General features: G+C 43.8%; 1 protein-coding gene across 1 annotated transcript in view; it reads right to left on the bottom strand.

The window, feature by feature from the left end:
- Positions 1-13,696, bottom strand: part of LOC149325426 (sodium-coupled monocarboxylate transporter 1-like) — an 81,466-nt gene that overhangs the window by 26,635 nt on the left and 41,135 nt on the right. Inside the window, exons 8-10 of the mRNA XM_089563549.1 lie at positions 11,587-11,716; positions 8,411-8,499; positions 3,286-3,395 (exon numbers count right to left, since the gene is read on the bottom strand). Of these exons, the coding sequence (XP_089419675.1) occupies positions 3,286-3,395; positions 8,411-8,499; positions 11,587-11,716 (329 nt within the window). The remainder of the gene's footprint in view (positions 1-3,285; positions 3,396-8,410; positions 8,500-11,586; positions 11,717-13,696) is intronic.

Raw genomic sequence — 13,696 nt, 5'->3', positions numbered from 1 at the left:
AAATCTCAGCTCAGCATCACAGCGTTGAAATCATCTCTCGGCATCAAGTCATTAGCCTTTCGCAGGAAAACTTCAATTCTTTGTCTTTTTCACAAAGTGTACTTTAACTTTCCAGCGCTTCGAGAAAACCTTCTACGAGCTCCGGTACGATCATCTCGTCGTTTATATAACTCCTTAAGCATACAGCGTTTGCACGGCTCCACCAATTATTTCAATAAATCTTTCCTTCCCAGTGCGATAGAAAGCTGGAATAACCTCCCCGAACACATTGTCATTGAGACTAATCCTTCCAGATTCAGACAGCTCCTAATCGACCATCTCAACGACAAATAATTTTTTCCTGCACCCTATGCCAGCTTCCAAGCCCTGCAAACTGACCAGCCTGTTCTACCTCGAAAGTTGTAATTTGTTTTTGTTTATATTTCTGCTACACTCTGTCATGACGTGATTATTTGAATTTGTTACTTCTGTCTTTTTTTCGTCTTGTTCTACTTTTTTTCTATTCTATATTTTATATTTTCTATATTTTTCTGTATTTCTATATTCCTTCTATATTTATATTCATGTATGACTGCTGAACACCCCTGTACCTACCCTCCCCCCCTTATGTAATGTCCCTAACGGGACCCTTAAGGGTTAATAAATGATGATGATGATGAGTGAACGCTGGACAGCAATCCTCAGATCAGTATTCGGGGGAAGGCATTCATTGGCGCCACCTCTTAGGCAACACGAGGAAATAATTCGTGCGAAGTTTTAGTCCGCAAGTTGACGACTCCTTCTGAGAAGTTCTGGCGGAGCTAGGTACTAAAAAAAAAACATTATGACAACGAGAACGAATCTGGGCAGGCAATTTTGCACAAAAGGCTAGCTCGTCAACCCGCTCTTGCTGCACAAAGCCGAGGTCTTTGAGCAGGCATTGCTGTTGGATGAAAACCTCACGAATTTTTTGTAAGTCTCCTGCCAAAAGTAACATAAAACTTCTCGTATAACGACACAGAAGTGTATAAATCCCCAGCCTCAGGCGAGGTAAAAAGCGCGCTGTCAAAAAAAAGCGTCAATGCGAAGCAAACATGCCGTGCACCTTCCTTACGTTCCCTGACTTCTGTTGAACAATCAGCTGAGCTCAAAAAAATTTCCATTTGTGCTTTCGACATCACTTTTGATGGCAGAAATTGTAGTGAGAACAAGTTCCAAAAAAGAAGGGACGTTCCAGCTCGCCACTTGGTTTCAACAACTGGGATGTCCTGGCTCAAATAAGCGGCGGAAAGGCGCATGAATAGGTTAACAATGTTCACGAAATGTTTGGCATTTGTGACGGGGTGCAAAACCAAAAATCCAATATTTTTCACATTTGTGAAGACCGTAATCGTAGAGGCACTCTCTGATCGCTCCAGTTGCAAGGGGCCATTATCGTTGCGTATATTCCTTCGAACTCAGTATTGTTATCTGGGCCTTGGTTATGAAATTTGTACTTGACAATTGATTTTTCAACTTAATCAAATGTATTTTCCTAACCTATGAAGAATGAATACTGAACTATTTTTATAATCTGCATATTTATGCATAACCTTAGTGATGGTATGAATACAGGTATTGTAGAGCAATGTCTTGTTCAAAACCGCGCACTTTGCCTCTTCCACTGGAATCACCCAGTCAAAACGGCTACAGATTTTGAGTTATTTTCGCTTACAATGAACAACCGGCGGCAAAATAAGTCAGGGTATGAGGCAGGCGGCCAGAATCAGATAAAACTGCATCACCGCGCCGTCTGACGTTCACTTCTGAGGTCGAGACATGGCAAGGGTTTAGCGAACTGCGAGCGTCACGCTGTGAATAAAGAAGGCGACGCCTAACACCGAAAGGTAGATGTAATCGGATAGTCCGCTGCAGGCGAGAAAAAAGACATGGCTGCGAGCACGAAAGGGCGCGCACGGGCACTGCGATGTCTGGACACCAGAGGTGCAGCGACAGATGGTGCGGCGATGATTTTGGCGGCCTTTCGCGTGCCCCAAGTTATTTTTCCGCCGGTTGTACTTGTAAAGATCGCACGCGGAAGTCTCTAAATGAAATGTTGGTTAATTGCTACGTCGGCGGTGAAAACTCTAGTTCAGTGAGGCAGCCCTCTCTCTCGTTCATTCATTACACCTTTGTCGAGCCCTAGTATAAAATCATAAAGACTTTTTAATTATCCACCAATTATTGGCGTTGACATGGGGATTTCCACGCAGTACCTCCAGCATGCAAGGCGGAGGCTGTACTTTTCGGCAGCAGTAGTAGGTGGGCTTAATATTGTCACCGACAAACGCAGCAGAAAAGCGGGAAGCACAGCGTTTCCTAGGACGAAGCCCGCCGAACCGCCGAGCTCATGCAGAACGAAGACGACGCGGCAGTGTGGCAATATGTACACGCCGCCTGAAAAAGGGCAACCTTAGCAGGAGAAGAGTCGGGGCCAATCTGGGGCATGCTTTTACGAATTTTATGGGAACGCATTGGCCGCAGTTGTCACAGTAGAGAAATAATTGTACCCGGAGTTGTTTCTTTTCTAGTGAACAGAGTTGGGCTGATGATGATAATAGCGATGACCTAAAGGAATGCGCGTGTAAAATAATGCAAGAATAAATAGTATCGCCTTCGGAAAAAGGCATATCATTTTCTGCGAGTCACATTTTGTCCTACTTTGATTTAAGTTTGTTTAGTGACTTTTGCTTCCGCTTTTTCTTTCTCGTTATTCCTGCTGCATTTAACTTTGCACAGGAAGTCTGCGGGGATACAGTGGCCGCAGCTGGCGCAGAACCGGGTTAATTGGAGAGATACGGGAGAGGACGTTGTCCTGCAGTGGTCGCAGTTGGGCTGACGATGAAGATAATTGTTTTCTATTCCACAAGATTTTGTTTTTGCTGTGACTCGAGCTCCTTCTCCTCGCACTTTCATGATTATCCTTTTAGTCTGCTTATAGTATCTTGAATATAGTGGCAAATATAATTAGAACGATAACAATATAGCTATTTCGTGATGCCCCACCATATATTTCAAACCCTGATACCCAGATCCAGGATCTCAATGTTTTTACTCTTCGGATGAGGAAAGATAAAAGTTACGCGAACTTCACAGATTTAAAAAAGGGGAGAAACACATTTAAGATTGTTAACGAAGCCAAACTTCTTATAAGAACATGGTGGCATGACCAAGATAGATGCGCAGAATCTAAGAAAATGTATATTCGAGGTAAAGTAGGACACTAAAATAAAAAGGACCAGTATTATTGGAGCAGTTTGGTTTTACCTGTGCCACGTGTCATCCACAACACATGATGTTCAGCCCTTTTGAACCGGGGAACAATGACGTCCACATATAAGATCGCAGCCTGTGAGTTGATCGTTGACGACACTGTGCTGCGCAAAAACAGAAAAAAACGTGCACCCAAAGCTCTTGGAAATGAAAAGCACGTGGAAAGTATCATCTGATGCAAAGCACTTCCGACGCTGCAAGCGCTATGTTCGAAGACATTTTTCCTCTGGCCGCATGAATATAGTTTGTCAGTTTTACTCAAATATGTAAACGCCTCAACCCTACGAAGCGAGGGATCAAATAAGAAGGGAAATAGCTAGGGATGTAAATAAACGAATAATGTTGATGCTATCTACTACTGAACTTCAGGATTAGCGCGCCACATCTAAATAACGTCAGATTTTCTCCCCCATTGCCTGGCGCCGGCTTTTCGGGACCTTCAAACATCCCTTCTAACCACATGGTGGTGGTGGTCATGATTTTGCACTACTATTGCGATCTACAGCCGCCTTCTCTATATGCGGTATATTTCCTCGTTATATCACTTAGTAAGTTTAATAAACGTGTGCATCAAAACAAAACGAACCGTTTGACACCATCCGGAAGCCCATGCTACAAACTGTTCGACGGCAGTGGCTGTCGCAAGGCCCTAAGAACGCGCGGTTTGGTGGAGGAAAGGTCGCCGTTGCGAATTCTACACTTATTTCTGGCTTCAGCTCAATTAGTTTTTTCATCCTCAGGAACATGCCATGTCACATGACACTTGGAAGATTCTACGTCAAAGGGTGGCCCAAAAATATTGTGGAAATTTTGGTCCCGGGGAGGTCCCACTTTTATGGTCGTTATATTGGCGCATATATAACGAATAGAAAGTTTAGTAAATTATAGCTATAAGTTGAGGCGCGGCGCTGCCACTGTTCGCATATGATATAAATTTGTTTATTGGGGTTTAACGTCCTACAGTGACTCAGGCTATGAGGGATGCCGTAGTGAAGGGCTCCGGAAATTTCAAGCACCGTAGATTCGGTAACGTGCACTGACATCGCGTAGTAGACGGGCATCTGGAATTTCGCCTCCATCGAAATTCGGCCGGAGCGGCCGGGATCGAACCCGCGTCCTTTGGGTCAGCAGCCAAACGCTCTAATTACTGAGCCACTGTGGCGGGTATGTGATATGATATAGTCTGGTTACGTGGTTGCTGTTTTGGTCAATTTGACCTTCATTACAGACAGACGCGTCCTTGACAAATGGAAGTAGTAATTGCTAAGGCTTCCCAACTTTTTATAACTTTTATTCATGCCCATTTTTAAAATGTCTTTGCTTTCGCATTACTGGTTTGGTTTATTTGGGTTTAACGTCCCGAAGCAACTCAGGCTATGAGGGATGCCATAGTGAAGGGCTCCGGAAATTACGACCATCTGGGGTTCTTTAACGTGCACTGACAGCGCACACTACACGGACATCTCTAATTTCGTCTCCATCGAAATTCAGCCGCTGCGGCTGTGATCGATCCCGCTTCATTTGTGTCAGCAGCCAAGCGCCCTATTGACTGAGCCACCGTAGCGGGTATGTGATATGATATAGTGTGGTTACGTGGTTACTGTTTTGGTAAATTCGATCATTGCAGACAGACACGTCTTTGACAGATGGAAGTAGTAAGGACCAACGCTCTTAAAACAGCAGATTCTAGGACGTCTCATAGATGGCGTTGGTCATCCATAAACTGCGCATTGTAAACACTGATTCCTCTAAACGAACGGCGCTGTGCTGACTTGTGCATGTCGTCGCACCGACCATTGGTGGCGGTGTTCCTTCGCAGGCGCTCCTAGTAACTGCGCAGGAAGGCCTCGACACGGCCACACTGACACAGATAGGCGAGATCTTTAATCATTATCATTGACATTAGCCATCATATATGCCAGGGGCGATCACTCTGCACGTCCACAAGCTACGAGGACTAGCGCTGCCGTCCAGTTTGTCACTAACCTTGGTTTTAGGTGTCTCTACAATCTGGAACATAATGCAGGCTTTACGCTGGAGTGCAGTAGCGTTCGGGTTATTGCCAACGGATACTTTTTGCTAGCGGCCGTGAACATAACAAGGAAGCCCAACGCATTGCGAAAGAAAAACAAGAAAAGCATGCCAAAAACTAGGCAAATACCTATACACCCTGGCCAAGAATTCATGTAGAGGGGTCGATCACACTTAGAGAGAACACGGCTTCGCGTGTCCTCCTACCAATACTATAAGAGGGCCTGAGTCTCCGTTCTTCCTAAATATTAGAAACTACGAGTTGGTGGCTGCGCATTGGAGTCCACAGCTATTAGCGCATTATTGCACTGTATACGCTCCACAGTTCAGTTTCAGTTTATTTCCCACATCAAGTACAGGGCATGTACGAGATGTGGTGAGGGTGACGGGATAAAAGCTGCGTCAAGGGCAGCTTGACTGGCACCGTCTTCCCAGACAACATAGCAGCAGGCACGACCGTTCGGAAGTACAGCAAATATATATATGACGAAAAGAATAACAAGGAACAATCATTTCATATTGAAAAAAAAATATACAGAATAAGATAAGTGCAGAAACAGTGAATCAGTCCATTAGTTAAAAATACAATCAGATCATGCCGTACGGGTTAGCTAATAATGTCGAATAATTTTTTCATGGTGAGAACCCGGAGGTGCTCTTCTGTAGCTTATATTTGTTTAGTGTAGTTGGCAGCCTGTTTCGAAGCATCTGGAGACCCTAGTTAGTACGTGATCGCGGAACGTGCCAATGTTCATGGTGGAGGGTGGAGCGAGATGACATGTTAATTAGCAAGTTTGCAACGGCTCGTAATGTTGTTATATTTTTATGGATATCAGATTTCAAGGATTCCAGCAACTGCAGCTCATAAAGCGTAGAAAGTTTAGCAATTCTGTATTTAAAAAATAGATCGGAAGTGTGGGCATTATATGGAGAGTCTGAAATGGGGTCGAACTGCATTTTTTCGTAAAATAATCAACCTATTCGCTTATTTCTTGGTGTCGTTACCCCAAACCAGACGTCAGTATAATAGATGAGGTGCAAAAAGCGTGTTATAGAGCATTAGTTTTTGGGGAACAGGTAAAAAATGCTGCACTTTTCTCAATATACCTACTGCTTTGCGCAGTTTAGTTTGTATGTTTTCGGCTTGAAAATCCCATAGCATATTTTCATGGAAAACGACACCCAGTGATTTTGCTGAAGAAGAAAATTCTATTTCAGTAATATTGAACTTCAGTGGATTAATGCGAACATTTGTTTGTTTAGCTTGAAAGAGAACTGCTTTTGATTTGAAACAGTTTATTTTTAGGTTATTAGTGCTTGACCACTTACATATTTTGTCCCAGAATAGGTTGGCGCATTTGATTAGGTCAGTTGCATTGTTTTCTGTAAAAACTGTACTGGTGTCGTCGGCGTATATAAAATAATTTATGGTGTATCTAGAGATGCAAGGTAATTGATGTAAGCAATGAAATACAGTGGGAAAACAGTGCAAAAACAGTCTTTCTTGCATGCTGCCAATTGACCTTCTGGATGTCCAAATCGTAATGTTGTCAGCATAGAGTGCCTGCTGTCCAGCCTACTCAGTAGTCCTAATAGGACAGCGCTGAAGAGCAAAAAGGACAGCACTACCCCCTGCGGTGCGCCACTACTTCCAGGTCGAGTGAACTCCGACTTTACTTCTTCGACGTTGAGACTAGCTCTTCAGTTCTAAAGAAGTTATTCGATATAATTATACATCCTTAAAGCGCAATTGCAGTCACGTAATTTTTTTAGTATGATATTATGTTTGACATCATCAAATACACTTTTGAGGTCTAATGTTAGAGTTGCCTTGGTCTGATAGCCTCTAGGTTTGTCGATGATTTGTTCTTTTGGCCGTAAAAGTACACCTTGAGTTGAAAGATTCGATTTGAAGCCGGACATCGTGTTTGGAAGAGGCCCGTTTTATCTAAATGTCTGTAAGTTATTTTATATATAACTTTTTTCCATCAACTTGCCGGTGCCCGATGTTAGCAATATTGGCCTCAGATACTCAGTACTGATCTTTTTGCCGGTTTTCAGACGAAGCGGACCTTCTGCCGTCTTCCATTCGTCAGAAAGTTTTCCTTCCGACCAGCATTTGTTAAACAATTCCGCATTACCCTCCTAGCGACTTGTTGTACATGTTCGCTAGCATTTTGGTGGTAACCCAATCTCCGCCAGGGCACGCGTCGCTCCTCATGCCCGCGAGGTGAAATGGGGTGAAATAAATATCCAGGACTGGGAGTCGAACCCGCGGCGGCGTGAACAGATGTGCTTCGCAGTACCCTGCACGCAAGAGCACTTGGCTATCGCCGTATTGTGTTAAACTCGAACGAACACGTCTTGTGTTAAACTACAACACACGCTGGCACTTTACATTGCGCATCGCCGTCGTAATCAACTTTCCACTTCACCGCGAACAGATCACATCAGCTTAACCTCGATCAGAGCGTAACCTGAGTCTAATATCATCACCAGGCGTTCCATAATTGCCAGATGTGCGGACAACCCATCAAGGCAAAACCATGAGGCAATCAGGTTGAACTGCTGTTTTCGCACGGCCACTCGGTTTGACTACATTAAAACGCTACGAATTTTCACCAGCGAGTTCATGATCGCAGCATCGAGTGTTGTCATCTGTGTGGCACATGAGCGCTAATCTTTTTTGCTCACGTCTGTACGCAAGATCCCAAAAACTTCAGTCAGCTCGCAGAAAAGATTGTGGGTTAGTGGCTGGTATGTCGCCTGCTGTTAGAGCGCTTGTGGCATTCTATCGATCGCAACATATGGAGTAGGAACTGCATCAGTGCTCTTTCTGGGCGCGCGAATTGTGGATGTACTGCGCCCGTACCTTCTACGTCAAATAGCGCGGAAACAAAGAAATAAAGCCTGAAAACAATTGAACCATTAATTACACAGTGTACGAACAAGTGCTCTGCTTTTGTACTTCCTAATCGTCCGCGTATCGATAGCCGATTACAGTAGTATAAACTATAAGATGGCCACGCCAACTGTTTAAGCCGCGAAAAATTTCGACAGCAGGGGCGTTGCGCAGTGTAATAAATACCTCGTGGCGGCGCTTACGATGCCTGCGAGAAAGAGGCCAGTAAATCCGGGCACATGTACGAGGTGGGTGTTGATGTAGTGCGGTAAAATCTGAAATGAAGCGGAGACGCCCAATAAGCGTTTTGGAATCAAGTTCGCTCAAGAAGGAAAAGACAATGGTCCGCTTTCCGGTCTACCGAGTAAGTAAAGAAACGATGATAGTTTACACAAAACGTTTACAACTAGCCCGTCAAAAAGCATTACTAATACACGAAACGAAAGACGTGAAGAGCTGGGTAATCACTCGATATGCAATTTACTTTAGCGTGTTCACTGCACTGGGCGTTTACGCGCAGTTTTAGAGGAGCTCTCCTACCCCTTTACATTTGTTGCTGATGTTGCCCCAGGCCACTATTAAATGTCCCGCCGATACGCCAAGCCAAAAGCTGTATTGTTGCACACAGTCACTTTCCTTTACGGCTCCCCTTGTATGATGGCGATCATCGTTGCACCATGATCACACTTATCACTACGCGCACGCGAAACAAAGTAAAGTGTTGATTGATTAATCACTATTAGAGTTTTCATTATCATAAATCTACTCGGATGTTGTTCTTCGAAAGCCACCATGATAACCCAGTATGGTGTGTTCTAATTCTGTAAAAAAAAAGGTGAGGGTCGTGAAATGCTTGAAAATTATTATTTTATTAGGAAAATCTATATAGGGGTTTCTGTGCAGCACGGTGGATCGGATTTCTGCGCCGTACGCCTGCCACCAATTGTGAAAACTTCCAGCATTTTGCCTTTTCTTAAAACAGACTTCAGCTGAATTCAGTGACAATAAATATACTATTGTACTTGGTGGCTGTTTAATTATGAATTTGCTTAGTATTTCTTGTGTTCAAACTGAGCTGTATGGAGTGCTGGAATGCAATGCTTTCCCCAACTTCAATCACTGACACATGTATTAAGGTTACAAGCGCACATTAAACGGTGCATTCAGCAAAAATATTTGGGATGAATTGCAAGAGGGATTAACGGTAACTGCAGCTTATATGAACGTTTATTTGCCTATATACTTTATGTATAATTGCTTGTAGCCTCAGAAAGCGTCTAGTAAAATAATTTTCTGTAAGGTGCCCCCGTATCACCAAAGTAACCTAGTTACATTTTTCAAATGCACTAGCACAAGTGATCTGGGATGCCGTATACTCTAGGTCTAATCCTAGTGAACCATATAGTATGATTATATAGTGTTCTAACCCATTCATGCTGAATGTTTTCCATATGCATAGAACGAGGTCTGAAGCCGCAAAAGCATGAAAGCTGTGGTTAACCAAGAAATATCTAAGAGAAATTACTTTGAAAAATTCGTTTCACCAGCGCTTTGCGAAATCTAAAGCCATAAAGGAAAAAAAATTTAATCCCTCCTGAAATAAAGTAAACAGCATTATGCGGACCACTTGGAGACGCTATATAAAGAAGCCATTTTCTAAATAAATAAAACTGAATACGGAGGTTCTTGGAAATGTTTCAACAATGTAGTACCTACGAACAGAAAGCAGACTAAAATTAAGGTAACAGTGAAAGGTGGAGTGTTGTTTGAATCTGAGTGGGCACATTCTTTTAATCATTATTTTGAACTTATCCCTTCTACCAGTCTTTTTCAAGACTGTATATAAGAACGCGGACAAGGCTATGAGACAGGGAATTGCTAGCCGTCCTCACAAGAGGCGAGGTTGTTAAGACAGTTCAGTAGGTAAAAAATAGTTACAGCTTTTACGTAGTTTGTCTTCAGGTCTAAACAGTGGGAGATTGTCACGAATGGAGCTGATCACACAGGGCCCTATCCTGTCGAGGCCACTCTCTTGGCAGCACTGTCGTTCTAGTAGCACAGTGAACAGAGGTCCTGAACGAGAACTGAACCATGACTGGTGCTGCAGAGTGCATTTTCAAACAAAGGTACCAGTTCCACGCAACCAGAGTCCTATAAGAGTCTACACGTTTGTCCATTGTCCTCAATACAGCGTCTGTCAAACCTTGCTGTATTGATAATTGTGTTATGTTTAATTTCTGGCAAGCAGTTGCCCTCATGAACCTAAAATCTGCCTTTTAAAGGATAGTAGTTGTTAACGCATGTATATGTTCGTATATTAAGAAGGTCGCCGTACCATAAAAGAGATCTACCTCGAGCTCCGCCTAGAAAAACGCATTTACCTTCCCCCTTATCATTCACTCACGGTGCCAGAGGTTCGCCTTCTTCGCACATCCAAATGAATGCAGTTATCACCCCGTCTCGCGTCTTTCTCTACCGCTACCGATCGGACCCTTCCTGTCCCAACTGCCCTGTATCTATGGGGACCTGGCCCCTTGCCTCTCCTATTGCATCGTGGTGGAGCAGCGCAAAGGACGGGACACAAGAAACAAGGAAGGACGTACACAGGCGCTGACTATCAACTGAATTTTCATTGCGAAATACAGAGAATATATAGCAATCATGAGGGGGTGGAACATAGATAAAAGGTTGCTCGGTCACCGGAATCCAGAAGACAGTCACGTCACGTGGCCCTATACACCCTCCGCTTCTCTTTATCGTCTTTCACCGCCACCACATTCACCAACATACTTTATCTACTGACGTGACTGTCTTCTGGATTCCGGTGACCGAGCAACCTTTTATCTATGTTCCACCCCCTCATGATTGCTATATATTCTCTGTATTTCGCAATAAAAATTCAGTTGATAGTCAGCGCCTGTGTACGTCCTTCCTTGTTTCTTGTGTCCCGTCCTTTGCGCTGCTCCACCACGATGCAACAGCCCCAACTAGCCCAGCAACTTGCTCTTCTGAGCTCTCCTATTGCCCGGCTGCTCAGCAGTCGGGTTCCTACCCCCAATCTTCTTTATCCATCACCACCTGGCTCAACTGGCTTGGCGCTGAAGGGGAGGAAGAACAGCGACTTCTGGTCACAAAGGCGGTCGACATGCTCGGCCTGTAAATTACGGCCGAATAAAGGTGTTGTACTACTACTACTACTACTATTAAGAAGGCTGCATGAAAGCGTTCGTGGCTTCCAGTCATCTTTCGTGCCTTGCCTCTCTTTGCGTCTATCTTGCTTCGCTGCGACAGCACAAGCAGATTAGCTCAACTGCGCTCTCTTACCACGAACAAAAAGCAGCGCATTGTGACATCTGGCTTACTTGGTCGATGCTCTGAATAGCTCCTGTTAATGCTGGGTCACAGCCACGGAACCACACGGTTAGTGCCATGCCAAGGAACAATCCAGTTAAATAGACCACGAAAAGTAGCACTGCGCTTGTGCGGGCAGTTCTGGAAGAGAAAATGGACAAGTGAAAACAGTGTACTTTACATGCTGCATTTACCGCAGCTAAGCATTTCATCGTTAATTGCTGAATAAACGCCTGGTGCAGCGGCTTGATATTTTCACCCGTATTCTACCGCGTCCCCGTTCAAGGCACGAAATTCGTCACTGAAGTCACCATGCTCTCGTGTGAGCAGCCGACCTTCATATAGTGACGTCTACATCCAAGAATAAAAATAAAATTTCTTAAGGGGAGGGTACGCGATACCTGAGTACTAATCTGATTTTTTTAAGGGTGGTATTTATTACACTCAAAATCTCTGCTTTTTACACGAATTGTTTAGAAATGTTTTATGAAACGCCACAAAGGCATCCCAATAAGACTGAGCAACCCAGCACTAGACGGGAGGAAAGGTTCAGCACACCACCAAAAGGAAGCGCCACTCCGGTTTAAAGATCGTACACTTCCCTCAGTTGAACAATAGTTTGGCAGAAATGAGGTTTCGTCGAAAGAACAAATTCAGAGTGCCGGTCCGTACTTATAGTTTTTCATAAGCTGTGCAGTTCAATCAGAAACAACATATCAAGAAATTCATCAACATAATGCACTCCCGGAGCCACTGAATGCTGTGAGCAGTAAGTCGCATATACCCGCTTTTTATAGGCCCTTCGCAAGACGCCCGAGAACAGAATTGCGTCCTTTCAATTCATGGTGCTATGTTTTGTGTTTCATGAAACTCAGAGAAGCTGCAATAACAGGTGACAAAAAATTTGGCAGCCCATTATTTAATAAAGGTGGACCTAGTGTATGCGTTTTCTTATGGCTGGGACACATTGCGGCTTATGCGGAGTGGGACACATTTTTCTTGTTATTTTAGTGCCAATGTAATCAATGTATGAGTAGGTGTGTCATTAGAAAACAAGGACTACTTAATGAACCTCACAACAGAGCTTACTATGAGACAATGCTTTCTCATTCAAAGCACGTAAGCAGTGTTGTGTTCCGTCCGAAATTTTATTAATCCCTTGCGGAAAATAAAGTACTTGCATAAAGAGTTTCGGATAGTCTTATGCATGATAGCAGACTGACGTTTTACTTATTGGCACTAATACGACTAAACCTAAGATGAAACTTTGCTCATACCATTTTCACTTATCAATGAACAGAAATCGTGCATTTCAGTATTCAGCGCTTGAAGGTCTTGCACTGGCGACAAACTAACGGCAGCAATGCATCGCATCTGCAGCGCTGTTAAAAACCGGTCTGCCGATAAAAAGGTCTGTCGTGGAGTAATACATTCATATCGACCTCTATTTCGAAAGGTGCCTCCTAAAAAGTACTTTCTATTTCTAATAAGGGAGTAATTACTCATTGGCATCCACCCAAGCGCAGCCATAAAGCTACAAAGGAAAGCTATACAGCTTTCTCGGAAACTTCGTAGTTCAAGAAAAATTCGTCCTGGTCCGGGGTTCGAACCCGGGACCACCGCTACACCGGAGCAGGGATTCCCCTAAACATTTGATCAACACATACTTTCTATTTCAATCGTTAATTAATAGATGTCTGAATAGGCGCATATATGGGGAGTTGAATTTTTATTCAAGTTACGTTATAAAAAAAGGAGGGAAACCGAGGCTAGTTTAAACCATTGACGTAATGTTTGCTCTCATGCTGAGCTTGTAAAAGTATTCGAACGCTTGATCTTTAGTATCCCCATGTCGGAAAAAATTGCCTGGATTCGGAGACCGTTTGATACTCACAACCGGAGCTGCGTGAGCAACCGGCCACTCCTGCAACTTAGCTGGACCATCTATGTATCATAACCTTGTGGCGTCATCACAACGTGTTCATCGAATTGTGAGCAAAGTGACCACCGTGGCAGTTCAATTAATGATTGGTCGCGAGGGATTGTTCGGGAAGAGCAACCTGGGTTTCATAAGCCTACCGCTGCATCACTGCACCTGAAGTGGTTTGATGACTTCCTGGG

Source organism: Amblyomma mixtum, chromosome 10 (genome assembly GCF_055824585.1).
Source record: "Amblyomma mixtum isolate Tamu chromosome 10, ASM5582458v1, whole genome shotgun sequence".
Lineage (NCBI taxonomy): Eukaryota > Metazoa > Arthropoda > Arachnida > Ixodida > Ixodidae > Amblyomma > Amblyomma mixtum.
Note: the sequence above shows the minus strand (reverse complement) of the source record. Positions and strands in the feature narration are given on the sequence as shown.